Raw genomic sequence first — 25,900 nt, 5'->3', positions numbered from 1 at the left:
GAGGAAACTAGCACAGGATCAGGGCCAAGAAAATGTGCTTATACTTCTTGCAGCCCTGTGTGTCAGAAAGCCTGACTTTCCCTTAAAAGAGCTGATGATTGCAAAACACTCTTTTCTCTCCAAAGTTACCCAAAATAATAAAATCGGTTTTCTTTTTTACAGAAGTTTTCACCCACGAGGATGCTGTGGAATTTACAAGCTTCCCTTGCAAAGCAACACAGACATGCAAGTGTCATTGTCTCAGCTGCTGAAAAAAGAAATGAGCTCAAAGGAAAGGGATAGCTCTTTAATGGCACACAGCATTCCTGCCAGATCCAGCTCCATCAGGCTCGCCAGGACAGCTCCAGGTTCCACCAGAGGACTCGTCTGCTTTGGTGAAGGGAGAAGGAAGCATTCATTTCTGACAGAAAAATGCTACAGCCAATTAAAAAAAAGAAAAAAACCAAACACCCAAATGATGAAATAGTACAGGACTGGGCTTGTTCTCCCCAGCAAACCAGGCAAAAGGCATTGCAGCAATGCACAAATGAAGAAGACACAGTGGCAGATTTCTACAGTACTTGCTGTCACTCCTTTACCTCCTTGAAACTTGCTTTGTTAGTCCTTCAAAGTCTTGTCTCATTAAATTCCCTGTCACTGTTCTGTTTTAGGAATGTCCTTGTTAAATCTAAAACACCTGTAAGCCTTCCCTGGGCACTCCTGCCTGTTATTGGGAAAAACACGATCTTGGCACTTACTCAAGCTAAGGTGACAGATGCCACTGAAGAAAGTATGAGAGAACTTCCCAGCCTCCTGCAATTCCAATTTCTACATCCCAAGCTGTAAAAATACAGTAAAGAACAGCAAAAAAAAAAAAAAAAAAAAAAAAAAAAAAAAAAAGAACATAAAAGCTAAGGCTGTTTTCTTTCTGGTTATGTATTTATAGAATACTTGCTTTGGAACAACGGTGATCAACATTCTCAGTTTCTGTTGTGCTTTCCTGGATGTCCTTGAGTCAGCTGCAGGTACCCACATTAATCAGCTCTGCTCTAGGAATGAGCTGCCAGTTAATTGTGGATGCACGGACAGCCAGGGAGTTCTGACAGGTAAGACAGGTCCTACACACACACATACACACAGAGAGACCTTTGGGACAGCCGATGCAGTTTCACTTTTGGCAATGGAATATTGCATTTGTAAAAAATACAGATTTTTGGCTACCAATATTAAGGTAGATAAAGTTTTGACCTTGAACACCATGGCAGTGTCGACTTAAGTACCAAGTGTGTGGGACCAGAACCAGGGCAGAGCCCCCAGCACGTGGAACAGCACAAGAACCCACAGCTAGAAATGGCAGGCAAGTAGCATTTACAGATTTAAGCCTCAAGAAAATCCATCCCTGGTGCGTCTCACCAAGCAGCAGACCAGGTTATTTTGCTCTCAGCCCTGGCTGAGCTGTGTGCAGGCTCTGTCACACCACCTGCATGCCTCTGTCATGCCCATCCAGCTGCACTTTCAGTTTGTGGAGCTCCTCGATCTCCCGGTTGTGCCGCTCCGTTTTGTGCCGCACCAAGGAGCGGTAGAAGTGGATGGTGAAGACGACAAAAATCAGACCCACAGGGACCATGATGATGGTGGACACCAGTGCTGACTGCCACCCTGCGTGGCTGCTGGGCTTCTCCACGTTGGTGGTCTCGTTTTTCAGGATGGAGCCCACTGGCAGGAATTTTATCCAGCACAGGAGCACGACTTCAGCGAGGAACAGGAGGATGCCCAGGACGGTGGAGAAGCCCCAGGCCAGCTCGATGTAGGGGTGCATGCGCTCGTGGGGGGACTCACTGATGGAGTTCAGGTTGTGGATGTTGCTCACAGCCTCCACGTTGGGCAGGATGCAGGTGCTGATGAGGAGGGCGAAGAGGTGAACGGCCACCAGCACCGTGGTGCAGGCGCTGAAGGCGATCAGCAGCATCTGGGGGTACTTGTACTGCACCTCCAGCTGCACCTCCACCATGGCCACCTGGGGAAGGAACAGAGAGCTTGTCAGCACCTGCTGGCTTTCCTCTTTTCAAGGCTTTCAGCCAGAAAAGCATCTCGATTCAGGAAGAACAACTAAGGTCAAGTAAACACTCCAGAGTTTTTTTGGAATGGCAGCCCAGATGGATCACTGCTGTCACCCATGAGGACGCCTGTGCTGTGGCCCTTCTGAGAACGTGGTTTTCTCAAACACGTCTCTCCTTGCCACCACAGCCACAGGAACTGCCCCAAACCCAGCACACAAGAGAAGGATCTCATTAGATGCCACGTGGGGCTGAGAGGCACCATCACAGCCTCCAGGCCACTCCTCCCTTGCGGCTGCAGCACAGGAAGTTTCAACTTCAGGCGTGTAAAGAAAAGCAAAACCAAGCAGCTCCTCTGGCCAGTGGCCAGCCAGGTTTCACTGCCCACCATGGGAAGCACACAAACTACAGCTTAAGTTAGCTCATAGTTAAAATAACTGCCTTCTATTCTCAGGACAGTTTGCATTTGTTTTTATTACAAATATGCCTAGATAAATAACTTGTAAGTTATTTATATCCTCAAATTTCTCCCTTGAGAGGTAATAACTTGGTGATACACCCAGCAGAAGTGGTCAGCTACTGGCTTATGGGTGTGCTCAGCAACTCAGGAGTCTCCTTCCCAAAACAAGAGCTATCCCACAGCAGGTCTCTAAAGCTATTTTTACTTTAATCAAATAAAGCTTAAGAAGCAGAATATGTGCAAGAGAGCAGGAGGCTCTTTTGAGATCAGAACTGGAGTCCTGTTAACTGGTTTAGCTTAAGAATTTTTACAATTAAGCTACCTGTGAAGCAAACCAATACTTCTGTGTGGTGGCATCCCTGAAAAGAAGCACAAACTCTCTGCTAAAAAAAGACACAAAAGCAGTGGACAAGATTATCAAACATTTCTCTTTAGTAGCTGGCTTGCATCTGTAGCTGCACTTCATGATTACAGAATTTAACTTTCTTGGCAGCAAGGAAAACCTCTGGTGATCCCAGCTGACCTGCTGCTCCAGCACAGCACAGCTTGCTGGAAAGAAGCCCCTCTAAAGAACATCATGAGAAGGCAAAGTTTCAAATATGCACTTGATTCTGGGACACAGAAGGATTTTGCAGAACTGACTCACAATTATGTTATCCAGACTTCACATGAGACTCCCCTGAGCAGCCATTTCAGGCTCTGTATAATCACCTGCACCACTTGCTCTGGCATTACTTGTTCATAATATTATTTAAGCACTTGAAGATTAGGGGTATGCTCATGTTGTCCCTGCTGGAAGCCCTGAAAAGGATTAAAGGGAATGGAAACCAGCTGGCATGACTGCTGCCTTACCTACATTTGCTCTGAAACCCATCAGATCACAGTCAAGTCTGAACACATTTACCAGCGAGCAAGATACAACATGTGTGGAAAATGGTCAATCTCTATAAGTCTGGATTTTATAGCTCCATCAATTATTTAAGACATCAAAACCAGCAAAAATACTGTGACAGTCCTTGGGCATTCCCAGCCTTGTTCTTACCATGAGCATGTTGGGGTTTTACCTTTGTTTTTATCAGCTCCTAGTTGCAGTTTAGTGTAGTAAACAGTACAGAAGTTCATGTTGTATAGCAGAGAAAATCCTTCACAGGAATCCTTCACTATCAATTGCAAGGTCAATTGAAACAGAACAGATTTCACATTGCCTTGTGTACGTTCCCTTTGCAGTTCCCCTTATATTGATCTGAGAGGGAGGAGATCAGGCTCATTCTCTGCTTCACTGTACAGTGAATTTGTGCAGCACTGGGGTTGCCAGTCATGCCCCATCAGCCAGGAAAAGCTGCAGGTACATTGTTCATTATGGGGTGCTGTAACACCCAGAGACACAGCTGAATGGGAATTGTACCTGCATGTCCAATTTATAGCTTTATATTAAAGCTGAAAGCCTGGCTGATGTCAACATATCAATTTCTGCTTGTTATCCTTCACATGAGCAGCACTTTTCAGCTAATTGGATGTTTCCTCCCAGACTAACCTATTCCCCAGGGCGAGCTTCAGCTGTGCAATGTGATGAATTTTTAACACTGACTGATGGCTCAGTAAGAGGTATTTTAGTGAAAAACACCAACAATCCAGATAGGGCAGCAAGGCAGAAAAGCAGTTCATTTAACCCAAACAAGTACTGAAAAGGTGAGTGAGCTCTTATTGCTTCATCCAGCACAGGCTGTCATGTCATTTCCTGACCAGGATAAGAGAAAGAGGACAAGCTGACATAACCCATTTAAAAAATCATTAAACAAGCTGTCTAACCTGTAAAACTATTAATATGTCATGTTTGATACAATTATACTCTTCCATGTAATAGCCCCCTTCATTTTAATCTCTTCCCAGAAGCAACTTTGCAAGGCTGAGCTCTCTGCCAAGCCACGGAATATTTCAGCAAAGACTTGATTTTAAGCTTGAGAATAACCCAGCTGAACTCCAGAATTACAGGATCAGGGGCTCACAACATTTTAGAATTAAACTGCAGTTAAATTACATGCAATGATGGTGAGGTTTAGACCAGTATAGCTGAGACTGTCCACAACAAGGATGTTATTCATTTTGAGAAAGTTAGACCAAGACAGATAATATCAAGCAAAAGGATGACAAATGGCTTAACATAAACCATGACACACTCACACAGATGGTTTGGCAGACTGCAAAAACAACCACTCCAGTAGATCTGTCGGGGTTTTTGTTTTGTTTTATTATTTTTTTTTTTAATCAAACACATATCCTGTAGCAATTGGATAAGTATTGAGAAAATGGATTAGCAGTAATAGCTCTTATTTCCATCAGGAAAATTATTAAGCAGGTTTCCTAAGTTCCCACTGAATTTCCTTTATTTGCAGCCTCCTTGGGGCAGATGCAGCTGCCCCACAGCCCACCTCCAAGCAGCCCTGGCACTGGAATGACCCACAGCCTCCTGACCTGCCCCAGTGCTCTGCCAGGAATACCAGAGATGGTAACGAGGAAGGTTTGCATTATTCTGCAGCCTGTCCAGAAGGAGCTGGATCAGAGCCATGGCCTGTTGATCAAATATCCATCAGCTCAAAATAATTTCAGCCAATATGAAGCTAGCTTGCATCAAACACACCGACAGGGAAGTAAATAAAGCAATAGCCAAGCCCTGGATGACATTTGTTTACGTAGTCAAATGCACTCGAGGCTTTGGAGAAGCTGTTTAATAGAATCACGGAATTGTTCAGACTGGAAAACACTTTTTAAAGATCACAGAATCCAACAGTGCCAAGTCCACCACCAAACCATGGCCCTAAGTGCCACGTCTACACATATTTATCTCTAAATAACTTCTCTTCTTTCATCAATAGCCAGAGGTGTTCTTATTAGAGAGTAAACATCCGTGTACAAAACTCCTGCATACCCGTGGAGAAATAACCCAGGAGGAACAAACACCTCAGCTTTTCAATCAGATGGGAAAAAGCTAATAAAGAGAATTCCTTATTGCAAGATATTTTATTTCCTAGTTACTGATTTCTATTTCTTACATTAGGCTGCTGAGCATAATCAACACTACTTACACCTGTGTATATTCAACTGCACTTTAAAAGAGTTCAAAGAGAATGTAAAACCAGTGGTTAATTTTGTGTGTTTGCCAAAGACTTTCAGTAACTTTCTGCTGTAAGAGCTGAGAAAGCATGATCTGTTTTCAGAGATGTGGTTCAGCCCTGCAGCGTGGGTGGGCTGCAAGCCCTGAGTCCCAGTGGTGCCGGTGACAGCACACCCCAGCAGGGACACTTTGTGGGACCATGCTGATAGATCAGTCCCCAACAACACCAAATGTTAATTTAATAATTGGGTTAAAGACAACACAATTATTAGAACTTATTATTAGAACTCCAGTAACCAGAGGCGCACAGGGCATGCAGGTGAGAGGTTTTTTAGAGTAAGAAAACTCCTGCCTGAGAGAAGTCTACAGGAGAGCACCCAGCTTTCTCCAAAAGAAAAGGGACTTTCTACCCCTGCAGCACACAAGTTTGGTGACAAACCAACACAGACTTTGTGAAAAGCTGCTAAGAGCATCTTTTGCACCCAGCCACTGAGTGGAGAGCAATGACAAAGCCACTGAGCACCCTGTCTCCACTCCAGCCTGCTCCCACTGAAACCCCCGCCTGCAGCTTTCCAGCTTCACTTTGGGTGACCAACTTGTAATGTTATGGATGATTCGTGGTCTGGGGGGCTGAGGGAGGAAAAATCAAGGGAAGAAGCTAAAATAAAGCAAGAAAGGCGATCTGGGAAGTTCCTGAAATCTGTTTTTCCCCCCCAGCTTCTGAGCTGCAGGATGAAACATCTCCACATCATGTCCCACACCACCAGGCACTGCCCTCTGCCCCTGTGCTGCCAGACCTCGGCAACAGCCAGACCTGCCCACTTCCTGAGCAGGAAACCTCCCCCAAACTGGTTCCAACTCTCACTCACAGGGAGCAAAAGGTGAGGGGAGATAAAGGGGCTCACACAGCACGGTGGTGTTTTGATACACAGCTCAGACAGGCCTGAGCACTGGACCACTGACTGTCTCAGTCTTGTTTATTTGCTCACCCCTGACATGGTTCTGACCTATGCAAATCACTTCCAAATAACACCCAATGCTGCACAGGGGAAAGCCAGCTCCAGGGATCACTTCCAATAGGCAGCACTGACAAAAATACACCAGGTTTGGCTCCCTGCAGGCTGCAGAGCCCTCTGACACCGGGTCTGAGGCTCAGGGCCTCTTCTCACACCTCAGTGGCAGAACACGATCTCCCTGATCACACTATGCAAACTTCACTTTGGCAGACTGTGACCAACCTCCACCTTATTTTAGACACTGTGACCTGAGAAAACACGCAGAGAAATTAAAATAACGTTCAGGACCACAGCAGCCACAGGGGCCTGAAAGTGCTCCACACCCAAGAGCAGCCTTGCATGCATGAGGGCAGCCAGCCTCGGGGCCAGAGGAGGTCCTGGATTGTTTAGCAAGGCTGCTGGAGCCCTTAGGATCACTTGCAGTAGGGGATCAGTATTTTTAAAGGGCTGACTCGGGAGTGTGTGGGTTGGCTGTTAGACAGCTCATGTATCCCTGCTGCAGTGAGAGAGCCAGCCTCAAACTTTGCAGCAGCAGCAGCCAAACAGAAGCCCCCAGGCAGATGCCTCCTGTTTCTTCAGGAAACAACTCCCTGCTCCTTCCCAGGAAGAAAACACTGATTAATAGTTGATTTGAGGCAACCCAAAAACCTTCACCATCCAAAAACCTATGAAACACACATTACCTGTGAAAAATGCATATTTTATGATTGGCTTTTTGCAAATATTAAGATGAATATTATATGTGTTGTGTTAGAAAGTTATGCTGTATTAATTCTCTTAAGTAGTGTGTTAAATATAGTTTTAGGTTATAATATAATGTTAAAATAGAAACTATGCTATGTAGGATACTTTTTTTTCTAAAGAAAGGGAGATACCTGTCACAGGACATATAAATCCTTCAGAGAAAGGACTGCCCCATTATCAGAAGAAATGGGCTTCTTCCTGCCTCATTCAGGCTTGAAGGCACCGTTTAGGATTCAGAGAAAGAAGTTGACCAGACAGAATCCTGTGTTTGAATGGAATTTATGCATAATGTATGAGATGCATGAATATGCAACAGGCTGTTGCTTTTAAGGGTTAATCCTCTGTTAAGGGTGTCCTTTTTCAGGCTTATGCTGGCCAGAAAAAGGTACCTGGACGTCCATAATTCTTTGTTTCTATTGTCTCATATTGTCCTAATTCAAATTAGGACAATATATTAGGACAATATATTAGGACAATATGAGACAATTACTCTAATTGTATTACTATTTTTATAACCATTTTATTACTATTCAACTTTTAAAAGTTTAAAACCAAGTGATTGGCGTTTTTCACATTACCATTGCAAATCCAGAGAGCAGAGCAGAGGTTCTGCTGGAGGCTTTCAGTTTGGCTCGGCTCAGGTACAGTTTTCTCCAGGACAGGGCTTGCACAGAGTGGTGGTTGGAGGTGACCAGCTCCAGGTAGCTCCTTCGGACCCAGTCCCGATAATCCATGCCCTTGGTGCCAGGCTCAGAGCAGCAGGCAGGAGTGGAAGGATCCACCGGAACGTTTAATTCAGTGCTCATGATGGGAGAAGTGCTGAGGGAACAAAACAGTCATGTTCAGGAAGGGGGGTGGACAGGATGAGCATTAACTACTGGAAAAGCTGCAGTTGAACAAAGTTCCCCTTGGTCAGTGGAAAATGATGGATCAAATAGCATCACACTTGGAATTCAGAACAGAGAAAGAACCATCCATAACTGTCAAAAATGACCATGAGAACTAGGAAGGATTACAAAGGTACACTGGGCAACTATTTCAGCAGGAATTCAGGAAGGCTGCACACCATCTGGATTTTCATTTCAGAGCAGGCACCTCTACTTTGCCCTTTAATTCCTTCTCACTCATAAAAATTTGTTTTATATAAATACACTTCACCCCCATCTTATCTTTGTTTTGATTTGACTGTTCATGTCCCAGTGCACCAAATGCACCTCCTTAGAGTATCAAACACCACTTGAGGGAGTCACTTTTTGCTCTTTCTTTGGGTTACAATGTGGGGTGTAACCAAACTGAGTGCTCTATTCCCATCCACGTTATTCCTGATGAACTGTTAATGGCCACTTGCAGGAGCTGCAGGGTGCACACCCAACCCCCCAGGCTGCGAGCTGGCTGTTAGATAAGGGAAGGAGGCAAACCCTGCATTGCAGGGCGGTGTTTTATTGTGTTCACAAATTGCTTCACTCAGCCGTGACAGCTACACCCAGCCCAGGGATCATCCCTGCCAATGGGCCACAAAGGCACCGATGGGCAGCTGGAAGGACCGAGGCCATAAAGGACTCCCCAGAATATCCCGTGACTCAGAGGATCACATCATTCCATTGTGAAATTCCTGGCTCCGGGGGAGGTGCTGAACCTTCCTGCCCATCTGACCGTGTGTTATCTATGGGGATATGAGCACCACCTCCACTGGACATGCAGGGGACGATCTGAACTTCCACAGAAAACCAGATCATCCACAGGAACACTGCTTGTGAGAGGACTACAACCATCACTTCAAGAGCACTGCAACCACTCCTTGATCAGACTGCAGCCACCACCCTGACCCTCACTGGCCAGGCTGTACTCTTTGTGGGTTTAAGCCAGTTTTTCAGTATAATTATAATTCTATGTAATTAATCTACTGTAATTTTCCTATTAAACTGTAACTCCGACCTGAAGCCCGTCTCAAGGTATTTTTGTGGGTGATAATGTCTCCCCCTGGTTTATTTCAAACCAGCACATCAATTTTTCTCAACCATTGGTTATCAAAGGTCAGTTTAGATGGGCACAGTGCTCCCTCAGTAATCACAGAGCTGTGCAGGGTTAAAATGAACTTCAAAGCAGTGGAAGTTAAATTTCCTGAGCTGCTCACACTCCATTTATCAGGCACATCTGACCGAGAATCCTGTTCTCTTACTTCCACCGGTGGTTCTGAGCAGAGGGCAAGGAAAAGGCAATTCCAAAGGGGAAAGCAAGCTGCTTCCAGGAAATTCCATCATCTTCAGATGGAAGGGATTACACTGAGAGATGCATGAAAACAGCAAGAGTACTTCAGGTGGTGGAAGCTTTCAGCACCACGTCCCCAGGCTGCTGCCAAATGGCTCTGGTGATCCCCAGACACAGAACAACATCCATGGAATGTTTTGTGCAAAAATTTCTCAACTCTGACACACATCTGAAACTAACTCAGCCTTCCAAAAAAAATGGAAACCACAATTCCTTGTTTAATCCCCTCACTCACAACTCTGTCACTGAGCACTGAGGAGGTGGCAGACAAAGCAGAGCTGCACCTTCTGGCCATGAAACACTCACCAGCTCCCAGGAGGAGATGCTGCCCAGAATCACACCTGGTGTGGCACTAATTAGTCCCAGCACCATCTCTCAAGGTCACAGGCACCTTTCAGCTCTGCCTGCATCCCCCCATGTACAGGGGCCATGTGGGGACAGCTAATAAAGCCATGGCTGCTGGGAGATTGCAGAAGTGGCAAAGATCAAAAGACATCAACTGCCCACAACTCTGAATGCTGTTACTAAAAGGGAAGGAAGCTGTTTCAGGCACAATAACAAAGAATAGCAAATAAAGCACTGCAGGTCTAAGATTGTTCCTCCTGAACGTGGGGGGGCTTTTAGGTTCCAGTCCCCTCAGACATAACAAGGATGGCAGCACAGGATGATTCCTGGGCAGGTTTTGACAAGGCCGTTATTTCAGCCCCTGCAACACTCCAGGAAGGCTCCTGACCTGCTCAGGAATTTTCAAAATATTTAAAAGTAGCAAAAAAAAAAAAAAAAAAAAAAAAATTCCCCAAACAAACAAACAAAAAAGAAAGGCCCACTAGAATATACATGCCATAATAAAAACAAGAAGAGAAACAATAACAGGGACAAACCTTCCTGCTTGATCTGTGTTTCCAGAAAAGGCAAGAATCACCTATTTTACAGAATTAAAAAAAGCCTCCTGGGAGGATTGGAGGAAGAAACAATCTGTGAGCAGCAAAACTGTAAAGCTGTTTCCTGTGACAACATCCTGTGCGGGGCCTGCAATGTATAGCAGGGAGTGAATTCATCCCTTTGTCGCCAGCTGAGACAGTGATGGCCTCTGCTCTGCCATTTAATTTCATAAAATACTTAGGAACTTTCTATGTAGGAAACTTGACCCCTGAGACAAATTCCATTAAAAAGACAAATGAATTCAGAGGTTACAGAGAGAGGGCAAGAGAACCCAATCACATCTGCTTTTTCCCTTAGAAAAATAAGCTAAAAATACCACAAGGCTGAATTTTCTCTCTGGAGCAGCTCAAGAGATGTTCTCAAATAAGTAAACAGCTTCAGAACGAAATCCATAAACACAAATGTAACCCAAACAAGCAGTGCCAGGAAGTCAAACTCACCTTGCTGGCTATGGACATGGAGGGACGGGGTGGAGGGCTCCAAGGGCTGAAACACAAGACCAAAGAAGAATTTTACATGTGCTGTTTCCAGTAGTTTTACTCTGGAAATACTTTGCAGCCTGTCATCTGCATCAGGGGAGGCTTATTCTGGAGATTTCACCTTCCTGCCTTGCAAAGTTAAAGGTTTAGGACACTTTTTCTTACAGAAATAACTATCCTACAGGGTTTTACTGCACAGGGCTGTTGAGCTCTGAATGGGGAATGAGGAATTCTCCAGACCTTTTCCTCAGGCAGCCCTGGTAAAGTCCATCTCAGCTGTGTCTTCACTGCACCACCGACGCATCTGACCCCACTTTATCTCGCAATGGGAGGACAGAAAGCTCTCTGTGATTGCTCCCTTATGTGGATTTTCTTAACCTGCCAAGTGCTGTCCTTTGGAAAAGGGAAAGCCTTTGCCTCCTCCCATCTCAATGCCTGTGTGGGGATTTCTCCACAGCTGGGAATGAAGGCGACAGAGTGGGTCCCCCTCCCACCACTGCCGTGCTCAGGCACCACAGAGCGCTCTCTCTGCAGCACTGGCAGCTTCTCGGCCTGGTTTCAGATGCCAGGTCCCTGCTCAGTCCCAGGTTTCTGCCCCACACTCCCAGACTGATCTGTGGGTTTGTGCCAGTCCCTTCCCTCCCATTGTTCAAGCCCCTACAGGCCATGGCTAAGCTAAATCCCGAGCCCTGTTACTTGACTCGGATGAGTTCCAGCCATCTTTGCCATGGGAAATCTCTTCATATGTTCTCTTCTGGCTTGGGACTCCTCCAAGCAGCCCTGCTGGGGTGCAGAGCAGCCAGGCAGGGTGTGAACACCACCCCTGTGGCAGCAGGGCATCACTTCCCAGGTAGGATGGGAGCCCCCGGTCCCACGGCCACAGCTGGGCTCCTCCTCACAGGGCACCTCCTTCCCCGCCACCCTCGGCACACGCTGGGCAGGAGGCGACCCCACACTGCCAGGATCTCCCCTCCAAAGCAGCCTCAGACAGGGCACCCCTCAATACAGGATGAGACTCACTCCCAGCGAGGACCTTTCCCTCCAAAGGCAACCTGGACAGAGGATCTTTCCTAGACAGGACACAACCTCCTACCACTGCATCCTGATCCAGCATCCCAAGGATCCTCCACAACTCCTCAGCCAAGATGGGACCCAACACTTCAATCCCGTTCTCCAAAATCAGCCTGGCTCAGGGTCTTGTGCTGGAGATGTCCCCTCACAGCGCTCCAGCGAGAGCATCCCTGTCCGGGTATATCCCACAGGAGCCTTCTGCATCCCTCGGCACCTCCGAAGCACGGCCGGACAGGACGGACCATTCCCGGTCACCCCGTCCCTGCAGGTGCAGGGGATTGTCCCCAGCCAGGCGGGACGAGGCGCCCATCCCAGCACCACCATCCCAGCACCACCATCCCAGCACCACCATCCCAGCACCAGCACGTCCGGGCAGGACGGGGCGCGTCCCCCCCCACACCGCCCCGGGCAGGGGAATCCCCGTTCGAGCAGGATCAAACCAACTCCCCCCAGCAGCCCGGGCTGGACGAGACCCCTCCTCCCGGATCCCACCTCTGCAGGACGAGCCCGCCACCTCCCGAACACGCCTGAGGGGAAGCCGCCCGCTGCCCCAGAGCGCGGGCCCCGCTGGGAATGAGCTCCCTGCGGGCGGGATGCGGCCCCGGGGGCGGCGGGGGCGGGCCGTGTCTCACCGCGGTGCTGTCCGGGGGCCGTGCCGGGAGCCCCGGCAGAGGGACCGGGAGCGGAGCCGGGGCAGGATCGGGATCAGGTCGGGAGCGGGATCGGAGCCGGAGCCGCCTCCGCCGCTGCCACGGCAACGCCGGGCACCGGCCACGTGACCCGCAGGAAACGGGGGGCAGCGCCGCCACGCCCCCGCACGTGACCGATCGCTCATTGGCCCGCGGTGGGGATGGCCACGCCCCCTCAGCGAATGAGGCGGGGCCTGGGGACGCGACCCCCGCCCTGCCGCAGCCGGCGCCCCCCGCCCCGCCCGCGGAACCGGGGCCCCGCTCGCCCCCTGCGCACACCGGGGAGCCCTTGGGGGTCTCACGAAACGGGGATGGACTCGGCGGTTACACGGAAAGAACATCCCTCCGGCACGGAGCCGTGCCCGCGGCGCTCGGGGGTCCCGCTGTGAGCATGCATCTGTAAGGGTAAAAAAATGTCTGCGGTTCCCTAAGGTCGCAGTCGGGCTGAAAGCCACCCACTGGTAAAGGTGTTAGTGGGTCTGGACCTTGCGTTATCTCTAAATCTTGCCACAGAGAAGGTATTGGTGCAATGGGATGCAAATGTGCTTTTATTACAATTATTAATTATACAGCAAAAAGTCGCCACTTACATAAGTCAAAAGGCAGCGCTGCTCTGCCTCCGCCGGGCTGAGGCTCCTCCGGCTGAGCACAGGCTCCCTGCGAATCCCGACTGCTATCTCCCTGCACTCCTCCGCTATTGACTCAGCAGGAAATCCTGTATAAACCCATCAAAGGGATAGGGACAGCCTTATGGGAAAGAGAGGGAGTTCCTGCCCTGGAAATGAGATAAAGAAAATGCTGAAAGGCAGCACAATGGGTCAGCTTTATAACAGGGTAATCCCATCTTCCTGAATTCCATTCTGCCTGGGGGAGGGAACAAAGGATAACAATTCTTAAAGACCTAATACAGAGACAGATACAAGTTATCCTGAGTGTGCTTTTCACCTCTGAGAGCAGGAACACCCCTGCTCGGTTTCAGCACAAACACTGCTCTCAGGCTCCCACATTTGCACAAACACACGTACAGAGCAACTTTAGCCCTTGAGGGTTAATCTCCACCAGAGAACGGAGAGGGACTCCTCTAGAAAAGAACCCAGAGCACGAATTTAGTGTAAGCAGGTCAAACTCCTTGGCAGTTTCAAGCCTGTAAGTTATTACTGCTTTCTTGGTGCCCTATTTGGAATAGCAATCAGTTGTAGAGCTGCTCCTATTTTACTATGCACAGGAGCACTTCCCCTTTTCTACTCCACGGATGAGGTTTTCCCCGTTTTGAGGTCACATAGTATTTGCATTTTTATTCTAAACGAAGAAACATCCCTTGAAACCTCCCTTTGAAGTGCTTTGTATTCTCAAACAAGCTCGTACTGCCACGAACAACCACAACAGAGTGTTTATGGGAATTCACAGCTACACCTACCAAATGCAGCTCCTACTGCTACACTCAGCCACCCCGGCGAGACAGAGCGTGAGGCAGATGCCACCTTCACCAACACGCTCCTTTTGCTGTTTATGGATTTCAAACTCAGCATTCCCAGAAAACACAGCATGAATTATTCAGCACGGGCATCTCAGGGAGGCAGGATGAGGCCACACAACCTGAATTTGTTCAATCACCAAGACAAACTGGAGTTCACCTTCCTCATGGCTGAGGGAAGTGTGTCCTCACTCTGCTTAATGCAGAGCAGCACTCACTCAGCTCAGAGGCAGAACATTTTTATTTGTGAGACTCTCAGTTCTTTGCCCATCAAAAACCCCTCATGTTTTTGTGGCCCATCCTACAATATCCACAGGGTTTGCCTGCCCTAAGGGGGATTCATGTGAAGCAATGTTCATAACTAATCTCTCCACAGGGAAAATGGATCCTGCATCTGAATGGAACACTGCCACAACTTGCAGCACTGAGCAGAAAATAGTTCCATGCAGATCTCTATCCTGAGGGAGGCAGTGAGGATATGGACCTGGCAGGTCAGAAGTTATCCAGCTCTGAAGCCCTTGGATATGTACAGAGGAACTAAACACAAACATCACTTGCACTTGGTCACATCTGCTTCCCAGCCACCATGGTAATACCATGGAGAAGCCATTACATAAAGCCAGCTCAGACAAAATGCAGGATTTCTGGCAGCACTATCCAACAAAGGCGAAATCTAAAAAGAGATTCTCCCTTTTTACTGTTTTTGCTTAAAATAATTTGGCATTAACCAAGGCTTGAGAAGAAGTAGCACCGCATTCTGGATGCAAGGCTCTGGGATGAGCATGTCTGAAAGCCAGCAGGCACTTCTAATTAAAGATACACTGAAGAGACAAAAACCAGAGTTACAAGTAAAACCACCACTGCATATGCTTTAAGCACCAATAAGTAAATATATAGAGAGATATAAAGATTCCTACCAGGGAATCCAAGGTGCAAAGCAGAGCGCTCAAGCAGAGAGAAAGGCAGGTGTCATCACAGGAAGCTGAGCACAAGCAAAATGATTCCATTCCAAGCCTTTCTGCCACAGGATTCGGAGGCTTTACACACAATCTTTGGGAAAAGGTATTGTTCTAATTCAAAAGCAAAAAGTAACATGCAGCTTACACCTTTTTCCATATTTTCATGTGTGCCACATCACTTGATCTCTTTGTCCCTTCCTGCAGCACTGCAGCATCTCTTTTATTTTACTGAAATCCTCTTCCAAAAAGAAAAATAGAAGACAGAACAATCCAACACATCCCTTTTATTAATTTAGAAAACATGGAAGAAAAGCAATAGGGAAAGTTTTAGCATTAAAAAAGGGATCCAGATTAAAAATCTATAGAACTTGTCTAGCAACATAAACTGATTTCTTTGGGTTAGAGATGACCCCATACAAAACCCCAAATGCAGAACACTCACAGTGCAGGAGAGTCTGGCTACAGACCACTTTTCTACTTCAGGTTAAACTCTTCCCCTAGATTCATGTATCCCACTGCTACCAGCTTCAAGATAAGTAGAATACGTAGCCTTCACAGTAATATTTCCCTTAAATGGTAATAGTTACGTTTTAGCTTTCAGACAGAAAAAACACTCTGGGCCATTTCAGAAAGAACTCTAGGGTCATAGAGACTTATGGCTGACTCTTTAGAGCAAACTTAGAGCAGACTGCACAGCAGTTATACAAGCAATTAAGAAAAAATCTCTTATTTGGCATTTCTCTATCATTTTCTCTCAGGCCTGTGACGTGAAGGCCATGCCCCGCTAAGCAGATGTAACGTACGCCAATGGGTTCTGCTTGGCTGAGATGAAAGATTTTCATGCTCCTGAATATAAAGCAATGAACAGTGTTTCCAGCTGTCCCTGGAAGGCCTCATCCTCTTCCCATTACAAAACTTGGCTCTTCAGCATCATCTTCCTTCTCTTCCTCCTCCTTGCTATCCTCTTCTTCCTCATCCTCGCTGCTGCCTTGCTCTTGGGATTGCCCAGGTTCTACAAACACAAACAGGATGAATGGATGGATGAGCTGTTCCCACCTGGCTTCCTTGTCAAGCATTTCACAGCAAAACACTCTCAGGTGCTCAGCAAATGTGGATTAGGTCAGGCTAATTAGCACAGAGGGTAACATATTCCCCTGTGTCTCCCTTGTTAAGCATCTCACAACTAAGCAGTCCCAGATACTCAGGGAACACAAATCAGGTTCTATTAATTCTACCAGGTGATGAGGAGCTCAGAATGTCAAATTCTCCCTTGGGGAATTCCCTTATCTCCAGTACCAAGTCCATCATTAAACACCTCCACCTCCTCTGGAACATTATTTCTTTCTAACAGAGGCAGTCAAACACTGAGGTGATGATTATTTCATTCCCAATCTCACCTCTGCAGGCTGGGATGAAATTTGAAGGATCCCACACAGCACTGGGAAGGCACAGGCAAAACTCAGTGTATTCCTACAACCTATCCAAGTCCACAGAAACTCCACGAGGTGACATAAACTTTTACAGACTGTTTGCTATACTGTCAGTCAGGAACTCATTAAGATATGCCTAAGGTTAACAAGGGTCACAGAAAACTTGTGAAGTCTGCTAAAAAACCAGGACACATCTACTAGAAATTAAATAACCGATAACAAAAATGAGGAATGGCATAAAGGCCATTTTTCTGCTCTCTCCTCCTCCTCAGGCCCAGTCACACTCTGTGTCCTGACCAGTTCACGCGGGATTCAGGATCAGTGGTCTGATGCCACCGCGTGGTGAAGCGCTGAACTTTGAGCGTTTACTGGGAGTTTGCTCATCAACAGCTGATCTCATTCAGTGCCAACCCTTATTCTTTATGTTTTTACTACAACAAAGATGAAACATGGCAATTCAGAGGTTTAATTTATTCGTTCAAAAAGGAAGATAAATGTTTTCCTGCTATATCAAACAAATACATTTTAATCAATTTGAAAAAACTCTCAGATCACAACCCAGGGCACACAAAACTAAAAAAAGCTGTTCTCAGTTGACCAAAAATGGCTAAGAGAGAACTCCTCTCCCCCTTGATATTATTATTTTACATATAGAACTCTTTTACACAGACTGTAAAGAGTTAAGAACTATTACAAAGACCAAAGAGTTTGGATTCTGTCTTTCAGGAACTTGTGCCAAACAAAACCACTCCTGCCCCACAACGGGTACAGGGCAATCCCACACCTCAGTGCCAGTCCCTGATCCAGCTCTCCTCTCTCCCAGCCACTCCCTAAGGGATGGGTATTCTGTTTGTTCACTCAAAATGAACAAATGTTGACTCATACTTAAATTCTCCTCCCAGTTACAATTCATAAATGAGTAGCTTAAAAAAATAAAAAAAAAATAACAAGACCAAAACACCAAAAAAATTCACTCTGCTACATTCACTTGCTGTCACAAGTAAAATTAACCTAACAATTTTTCCTCCCATGTTTACATGAGAGGCTGGCAGTGGTTCAGCTGAAACAGATCCAATTCTGAAAAGCAAAGCACAAATAAGGTAGAACTGTCAGGCAAGCCACTGTTCCAGCAGAATTACCAGAAACTGCTGTAAATTTAACATTAACCATTTGTGTGCTAATTCACATTGAAAGAGTAGGCCAAAATATACTCACTGGAAAGAGGCAACAAATATGCAAAAGTTTGAGCAAACAGTTACACTGACATTGCTGAACATTAATGTTGCAGAAGAACAGAAGCAGTTAGGTTTTTCACCTTTATTTCTATGAAATAAAATAGTCCTGTGGAACAGATAGTACCAAGGTGGCTCAATTTCTTACACATAAAATTATAACTTTGCTGCCCAAGTTCTGCCTTTTTTCCACCTGTTTTCCCATACACATTCAAAATATACTTTAAAAAAGCACAGCCTTGAACAATCCTGCCTTTCTGAACCTCAGGTGAAGTTCTGAATCTGCAGTTCATCAGAATAGCTGGGGCAAAATATCCACAAACTCAGATTCCAGAGTTTGCTGTCCAAAATTCCCCCTAATAAATGGAAAATATTCACAAACAGCCAAGTTATTTGTAAGATTAAATCTCAACATACATGGCTTTCAAAGAGGATTTTGAAACATCAGCTAAAATAACAAGCTTAAGGCTCAGGCTTTAATCCATGTATTGAGAATGCCTGGGATGGGGGGTGGAACAAAACCTTCTAAGCTTCAATGAAGGAACAGAACCAAGTCCTGAGAAAAGTAAACTAAATTTCACTGACCTTTTTCCTGCTTCTTTTGTTCAAGTTTGTTTTTCTTAGCTTGCAGTTTCTTCTCTTTTAACTTCTGGCTATAAAGCAAAGAGAAAAGACTCTCTGGCAAATCCAATGTTGTAAAGCTTCTGCACATTCATGCACTGATAAAGGACATAATACAGACATCCTGGAAAAGCTGATTTCAGAAGAGAAGTTCAATTTAAATTTGGCCTCAATTGAAAATTCAGCAAGAGCAAATTTAGCATGTGATCAAGAGAAACTTTTCTATGTTGTTTTCAGATTAATGGATTTTTTTTAAAGCCTTTCATGACTCCACTGCAACCAGAACTATGATACACAAGAATCTCCAAGAACACAGATGGAACAAGAATGAAACTGCCCCCACATTTTATCTACCTAGGCTAATAAACACAAAAAGAAAATGGTGTTAAAACCCAGACTGCAGAAACTGAACACTGGGGGAAAAAACCACCAGTAATACATACTTCAATTGAAGAAAATCAAAATAGTGCAGTATGCTCTGACCTTCCTCTTTGGCTGTGCTTTCTCAGGATGTCAGGCCCTAGGAGTAGCACTGGGGGTAAGAGGGAATTTCAATTCATACAACCCAGCTCTCGTTGCCCAGCAAAGGCAACCTGGGAACTTAATGGCAGATACAGGCAGAGCAGCCTGACATTCACATGCTCCTCTCTCTTGAAACAGAGAGCCAGGAACTGAACCTGTTGGGTCAGGACAGAGAAGGGTGGTGAGGGAAATTAGAGGGGCTCCTGCAGGGCAAAGTCACACCATTAGAGCAGGGCAGGGGGACATGGAGGTGTTGGTGTTTAGGCAGCATCTGCTGTTGGAACAGTTGTTCTCCATCTCAGCCAGGGAAGAGGCAGCAGGCCAGATCTGACTTGCTGGCCATCTGTTGGACCACATTAAATTAAACTAAGATGGCAACAGTGTTTGTGTTGTGCACTTTAGTGTTAACATGGCAGTGAGCCACTTTGCACAGGCCTTTCCACAGCAACTCTCAGCCACAGCATGCAAAACAGCAAGGGAGAGGCTGCTCAGAGTCAGACCCTGGCAAAGAGCAGAGGCACGATTCCCTGCTTCTTCTGAAACCTATCCTGGACACAGAGAGCGGGATTTAAATTCTTGTGTCACTGCACTACAAAGGTCAGTCTATTTCTTGAGAGCATCAATCTTCTAAGTGCTTCATTTTGTCTAAAATTTAAAGGAAATATGGATTTAATATTTTTTTAGTATTTCCACCTAACTTATTAGACTTGGCTTGCCAGACATTTCATTGGGGTTGGCAGAAGCAGCCTACCCATGAAGCAGCACCCAATTTTGCACTGAAACTGCTTGGTACCAAATGATTCAGACATAAACTCAAGCCAGATATAGACACAAACCTTTCCTGACACTGTTAAAACAAATATGCAGCAAGGCATTTTGCAGTCAAGACCACAGTGTCAGCAAAAGCAGCTCAACCAGTCCAAAGTTATCCTGCAAGCAATGGCACGGAAAAGAAACCACCCCAGCAAAGCCTGTCAGGTTTACAGCTACCTTTGGAAACCAAACATTGACATTGACAACTTTAATTTCCACAGCCAGACTTCCCAGCTGATAGATGCAGACACAGAATGACAGTGTTTATCCAGAGCATGCAGCTACAGATGAGGCACAGGGAGTGAGGGTTTCCATGTCAAGCCTCCTGGGAAAGATCTGCCCTTACCGCTTCCTTCTGCGTTTTGCTGTTTGCTCTTCTGCAATCATCTTATTCCTCTCCAGTTTCTTCTGGAATTCCTCATCTAGTCTTTGCTGTAATTGATCACATGTCATACTTTGGTCACAATCTAAATTAAAATACTTATTTTAAAAGTCATGTCCTTTTAGGGAGAAGTCTTTTAGCAAAATACAGAAGGGAGCTCTGCCAGATTTTGCCTGGCTTCTTTATACAAAGCCACGTTCCTAGGGATGGCTCCTGTACAGACAGCATTTTTAACCTGCAACCTGAGCCAAACATTGGAACCTTCTGAGGGAGGAACCCTCACCAGAGCAGATGAGGGAGGCTGGGCTTCTGCCCTAATTAACGTTTCAGTAAAAACAAATGAATAACTGGAGACACAAACATTAACATACGGACTCATCTCGGCCAAGAGAGAGTATATCAATAGTGTTTCCTGAAACAGGGGGCATTCTACTCCATCAGGACTTAAAAGAAACATCTGAACTCTATGCACAGGCACTCACTTTGTTTCTGTCTGTGCAAGGCAGTGTTATCAGGGATTTCTAGCTTTTAAAGCATTTTCAAGTCAGCCTGAGAACACACACATTCCCATGAGGCCTTACAGCGTGCTAGGACCCCAGGGAACACAGGAGATGGAGCACGTCTGACACAAAGCACCAAATGTTTCAGTACCGACACAGACACCACGGATCACACACTCCTACAGACTCCTCTGACACGGGCATTATTTGTACATGGCTTTCAAAGAAAACACACATTTGCAAAGAACAACAAATAGCTGAGGGGAGGGGGGAGTTATAAAGAGCTGTGCTGACCTTCTCAGCCATGGCATCCATGAAATCTTGCCTCTGGTACTCTCGCCGACGGAGGTGCCGGTACACGTGGAACTCCCCGCTGCCAGCCCCAGCACTGGAACCTGCAACAAGGAGAGCTCAGTCTGTAGGAAAGGAGGTAAATAAATGTTCACAAATCACTGCAGCTGTGTAAGACATGGTGTCTAGTGCAATACAGCACAGCTGGACACTGAGGGATGGGACACAGGAATGGGCACTGTCAGATAAAAACCTACCAACAGCACACGGAGTGTGTCACCATTTAAAACTCAGCTCACAAGCAAAAGCAGAGTGAGCTGCAAACCCACACACTTTTGGGTCACTGCAGGTCCTACAATCACCCCCATGCAGAGCCCACCCTGCACATCAAGGCAGGCAAAGAACTGGAGATGAAATGCACTCCTCAGTCTCTTACAGGCAGAGGTGAGCTACAATACCCTGCTGATGTTGCTTCCCACTAATTTTCAGCATTTCTCAACATAAAATAAAGGTCAACAGAAAGGTGGTAAAAGGTGATCTTGTACTTTCCCATGCAAGACACATCCACTGACAGTTTTCAACTGTTTCTTCATAAATTAAACTCCTACAGCTCTCTCTTCCTAGCATTCATCATGCTGAAGCCTTTAAGCATCGTGCTCCACTCTCTTCCCCCATCCTCCTGAGCCCTTTCTCAAGGGAAAGGAATACAAACCTCAAAGAAAACACCCAATTAAAACCCAGCAGCTGGGACTGCAACAAGGGTGCTCTTGACACCAACAGAGTCCCAGCATGTCAGGTACTCCCAGAAAAACAAGACCATTCACTCAAGCACACAGCAGAGCTATTTGAAAAAGCCATGGGAGAATTACTATAAGCAGATTTTATTCAGAAGCATATAAAACCTTGAGTCCAAGATCAATTATTCTGAAATAAGAACAGGTCAACCTCTAGAAAGGATGGAGGTCTCAAAGAAAGACAGAACTTCTACATGCAGGCAATTTATACCACAGCAGCTCCATTTAATCCCTGCAGGCAGAAGTAAAGTGTACACAGAGCACTTGGGTCAGGTCCTGGCACAGCTGCCAGCTCCCTACCTGAGCACACACATTCACACCTGCTGCATGTGCCTGCTCCTCACAGCCTGAGATTCAGGCTCAAAGCAGTCCAAAGAAGGACTTCACACTGCCAATCTTCCAGAGCACTCTCAGATCGATCCATGGAGAGGACAGATTTACTCATCATCATTTACTTGTCATCACCAAGAGCAGCAGCTTATTGCACTGCAGGCAGCCCACGTGCTGCAGTGCCACGGGCTTTGTTCTCTCTGCATTCTGACAGCCAGCAAAAAAGTGGAATCAGAGAACCAAATAAAACTTGAAAAATCAACTCTCAAAGCACATTTCACACCTCTTTTCTCCAGCAAAATGAGCAGCAGAAAACCACCTCTGTCCTTCCCTGCTAAACATTTTTCTAAGTTAATTGTGGCTGACACCAGAGTTATCTGAAGAACAGAATCTTTACCCATGACATCTCTAACGAACTCCGGGGGAGGTCGAGGTGCCCATTCATTCAGTTTTTCAGGAATTGGTACAGTCTTTTCCTGCAAGAACAAACCAAGCAGCCATCAGTATCTTCCAGGAGCAAAGTCTGCAATTTTAACACTTTGTTGAAAGGCGGGGTACGTCTGACAACAGCCTCTTCCACCAACTGACAGATCTCAGGAGGAGCACAGCTGCAGCAATTTCTTCATGCACAGGGATCAGGAGCAGGCAGAAGAGGAGAATCAGAAGGGATCCTCTCTGTCCCTCACATTCAGGCCTGCAGGTCAACAAACCCCAGGAGGATTAGGAGTGTCTGTGCCTCTTTTCAGCACGGCAGCTAGAAGGAAGCATGTCAGCACCTCCAAGCACTCACAGGAACTGGTATCATTCACTACCAGCAGTCTGGGAAATGATGAAAGGTGTCTGAGCACCTTCCATGCCAGAGCTAGAGGACAGGGAGAGCAGGGGAGGGAGAACGCATGGTGCAAGGTCAGAGGAAGAACGTACTGCAGGGAAGTCTCAGCCTGCTCCAGCACACGCAGAGCAGGGGGTGAGAGTCTCCTCCTGGCAAAAAGCTCCTCAGGAAAGGATCAGAACACCCAGATGGAGGACCAGGGTCATGCTCCCACACATTAAAAGCAGCGGATAGAGGAAAGACCAGCGGGCAGAGCACCGAGGGGCCCCTGTGTTCTCAGAGAAGCGTGTTTCTCCTCACAGCATCCCACAAAAGACGGGTCCTTCCCCCCTTACAGCAATACAGAGTGTGGGGGGGTCGGTCCCGCTCCCCTTGGGGACCCGGCAAGGAGCAGGGGGCGTGTGTCGATCCCGTCATGGAACCGGGAAGGAAAAGGGGGGGTTGGCTGGTCCCTCTCTCCTCACAGACCCCCGGGAGGGGGTGGCGGTTCCTCTTCCCTCACGGACACGGAGAGGAGAGAGGGGAGGCTGGTCCCACTCCCCCTCACGGACCCCGGAGGAAGGGAAAGGGGGTGTGAGTCCCTCTTCTCTCACAGAGCCAGAGCTGGGGTGTCCCGGCGTCCTTCTCCCCTCACAGACACCGAGAGGGTCCCAGTGTCCCTCTCACCTCACAGACACCGAGGGCGGAGGGCTCGGTGTCCCTCTGCCCTCACAGACCCAAGGGGTGGCTGGGGTGGGGGTCTCGGTCTCCCACTACCCCTCACGGACCCCGCCGGGATTTCGGCGTCCCTCTCCTCTCCCGCCGCCCCGGGCCGTGCCCCGGCGGGTGCCCTCACCGGGTTCCTCATGAGGCGCTCGAGGCGGAGGCGCTGCTCCTCGGCCGCGCTCCTGGGGATGACGAGCGGCTGCGGCTCCTTGCGGGGCCGGGGCGGCCGCGGGGCCGAGGGCGCCGCCATGTTCCGGCCCTGGCCTCGCCCCGCCCCCCCGTGACGTCACGGCGCGCGACGCGGGCGGCCCCGTCATGGCGGGTGCGGTGAGGGCCGGACAGGGGTGGGGGTTTGTGAGGGACCCCGGTGTGAGGGAGCCACGGAATCCCGTCCGTGAGGGGACAGGGACACCGAGGAAATCCTTGTGGGGTCATCGAACCCAACTTCTGCCCTGTCACCACCCTGTCAATCAGAGCACTGAGTGCTACATGTCGTTTCTTGAACGCCTCCACGGACAATGAGTTCACCACCTCACTGGGCAGCCTGTGCCAATATCTAATCACTATTTCTGTGAATAAATTCCCCCTCTTAATGTCCATACCCTGCAGCTTGGACGGAGGCTGAAGGCAGAGTCACCAAACTGTATAGTTGGAAGGGCCCTCTGTAGATTACCCAGCCCAAACCCCCTGGCAAGGCAGGGGACACAGGAACGTGTCCAGGTAGGCTTGGAATAGCTCCAGACAGGGACACTCCACCGCCTTCCTGGGCAGCTTGTTCCAGCACTCTGCCACCCTCAATGGGATTCTTTGAAGGCACAGAGTCACAGAATTATTGTTCAGGTTGGAAAGGACCATTGGGGTCACCCAGTCCGCCCTCCCTAATCCAGCACAATCCCCTGAGTGTGGCACTCGGGGCTGTGTCCAGGGGGCTTTTGGGGACACCCCACACCCTGTCTGTGCAGCCTGTGCCAGTGCTTGGTCACCCACACAGTGAAGAAGTTCTTCCTCATAGAATCACAGGATGGTTTGGGTTAGGAGGGGTCTTAAAGACCTTCCTATTCCAGCCCCCTGATGTGGGCAGGGATGCCACCCACTAGACCAGGCTGCTCAGAATTCTCTCCTACCTGGCCTTGGGCATTTCCAGGGATGCAGCAGTCAAAGATTTTCTGGGCTGTCTGTGCCGGAGCAACACCACCTTCACAGCAAAGAATTTAGTCCTAATATCTCATCTAAACCCATCCTTTCAGTTTGAAGCAGGTCCCCCATTTGTTACTATAAATTTGTGTTCAAAGTCCTTCTGCGTCTTTCTGTCCATTTGGGTGCTGAAAGGCCATAATTAGATCACCCTGAAGCCTTCTCCATTCCAGGCTGAACAATTCCAGTTGTCTCAACCTTTCCTTGTAGGAGAGGTGCTCCATTCTGCCAATCATCTGGTTTGTCTTCTCTGGGCTCAATCCAACACTCCCCTGTCTCATTTTTGGGTGGAACTGCCTTTGCTCCATCCACTCATGCCATGGCCCATCACCACTGAGGAGGGCCTGGCTCCAGCCTTCTCTCAGACACTCAAAAACTCACACACAGCTTGTTCCCTGTGTCCCAGCTGTGGCCATGCATCCTGCCCAAGCTGTGTTTGCTGAGCTCTGCTGTCCCCTGTCCCCTCACACACCTCCTCAGGGCTGCAGGCTGTCCCCAGCAGGCCGCATTAGCGAGGCAGCTCCGGCATCTGCCACGCTCCGTCCAGGGTGAAAACTCAGTGTGTGTTTTCCACTGGCGCCCTGAGCCCTGCCAAATCCCTTCCCCGTGAGGGTGTAAGCGATACAGCACTTCCTGGTGCCCCCGTGGCAGGCTGCCTGCGCCATCTGTTCGTGTCACTTTGGTCATTAACCAGCGTGGCCCGTGGTCTTTGTGTGCTGACAGTGATGAACGGCAGCGCTGCTCCCCACAGCACCGTGTGGGCAGGTAGCAGGGGGGGAAGATGCTGTGCTGTTTGTGAGAGGAATAGAGGATTTGTCATTACAAACAAGCTGTGGGTCTGCTGGTAGATAAAACTAGCTCTGGGAGAGAAAAGGAACGATGGGAAGGATTCCATTCCGAAAAGATGTTTGCTTTTACAAATAAACTTTAGGTTTGCTGATAAATGAAATTAGACATTGAAAAATGAAAGAAACGATGGGGAAGAAAAAGCCCTAAATTCCATA

General features: G+C 47.6%; 2 protein-coding genes across 4 annotated transcripts; both read right to left on the bottom strand.

Annotated features, from left to right (window-relative positions):
• Positions 1-935: 935 nt before the first annotated feature.
• On the bottom strand, positions 936-12,889 carry ORAI2 (ORAI calcium release-activated calcium modulator 2). 3 transcript variants are annotated; one of them, XM_058817904.1, is made up of 4 exons: positions 12,761-12,889; positions 11,019-11,064; positions 7,947-8,187; positions 936-1,996 (listed from the first exon to the last, which is right to left on the bottom strand). In XM_058817904.1, exons 3-4 carry the CDS (start codon positions 8,172-8,174, stop codon positions 1,451-1,453), a joined length of 774 nt encoding a protein of 257 aa, XP_058673887.1. In that variant the 5' UTR covers positions 8,175-8,187; positions 11,019-11,064; positions 12,761-12,889; the 3' UTR covers positions 936-1,450. The 3 variants fall into 3 exon arrangements, with proteins under 3 accessions (XP_058673887.1, XP_058673888.1, XP_058673889.1); XM_058817905.1 differs by having other exon boundaries at positions 12,621-12,871; XM_058817906.1 differs by lacking the exons at positions 7,947-8,187; positions 11,019-11,064; positions 12,761-12,889 and adding an exon at positions 7,500-7,592.
• A 2,630-nt stretch (positions 12,890-15,519) lies between these two features.
• PRKRIP1 (PRKR interacting protein 1) lies at positions 15,520-23,968 on the bottom strand. Its single transcript, XM_058817827.1, has 6 exons — positions 23,833-23,968; positions 22,563-22,641; positions 21,045-21,145; positions 20,215-20,300; positions 18,498-18,565; positions 15,520-16,262 (listed from the first exon to the last, which is right to left on the bottom strand). Exons 1-6 carry the CDS (start codon positions 23,950-23,952, stop codon positions 16,144-16,146), a joined length of 573 nt encoding a protein of 190 aa, XP_058673810.1. The 5' UTR covers positions 23,953-23,968; the 3' UTR covers positions 15,520-16,143.
• Between the last annotated feature and the right edge of the window lie 1,932 nt (positions 23,969-25,900).

The sequence above is a fragment of the Ammospiza caudacuta genome, chromosome 20 (genome assembly GCF_027887145.1).
Source record: "Ammospiza caudacuta isolate bAmmCau1 chromosome 20, bAmmCau1.pri, whole genome shotgun sequence".
NCBI classification, from domain to species: Eukaryota; Metazoa; Chordata; class Aves; order Passeriformes; family Passerellidae; genus Ammospiza; species Ammospiza caudacuta.
Note: the sequence above shows the minus strand (reverse complement) of the source record. Positions and strands in the feature narration are given on the sequence as shown.

Coding starts and splice junctions, on each gene's coding strand:
- ORAI2 (XM_058817904.1), bottom strand. CDS start 8,174: ATGAGCACTGAATTAAACGTTCCGGTGGATCCTTCCACTCCTGCCTGC. Junction 1,997..7,946: donor TGCTCTCTGGATTTGCAATG/GTAATGTGAAAA, acceptor TTCCTTCCCCAG/GTGGCCATGGTGGAGGTGCA.
- PRKRIP1 (XM_058817827.1), bottom strand. CDS start 23,952: ATGGCGGCGCCCTCGGCCCCGCGGCCGCCCCGGCCCCGCAAGGAGCCG. Junction 21,146..22,562: donor GTTCGTTAGAGATGTCATGG/GTAAAGATTCTG, acceptor TCCTTGTTGCAG/GTTCCAGTGCTGGGGCTGGC. Junction 18,566..20,214: donor GCAAAACGCAGAAGGAAGCG/GTAAGGGCAGAT, acceptor TTTGCTTTATAG/CCAGAAGTTAAAAGAGAAGA.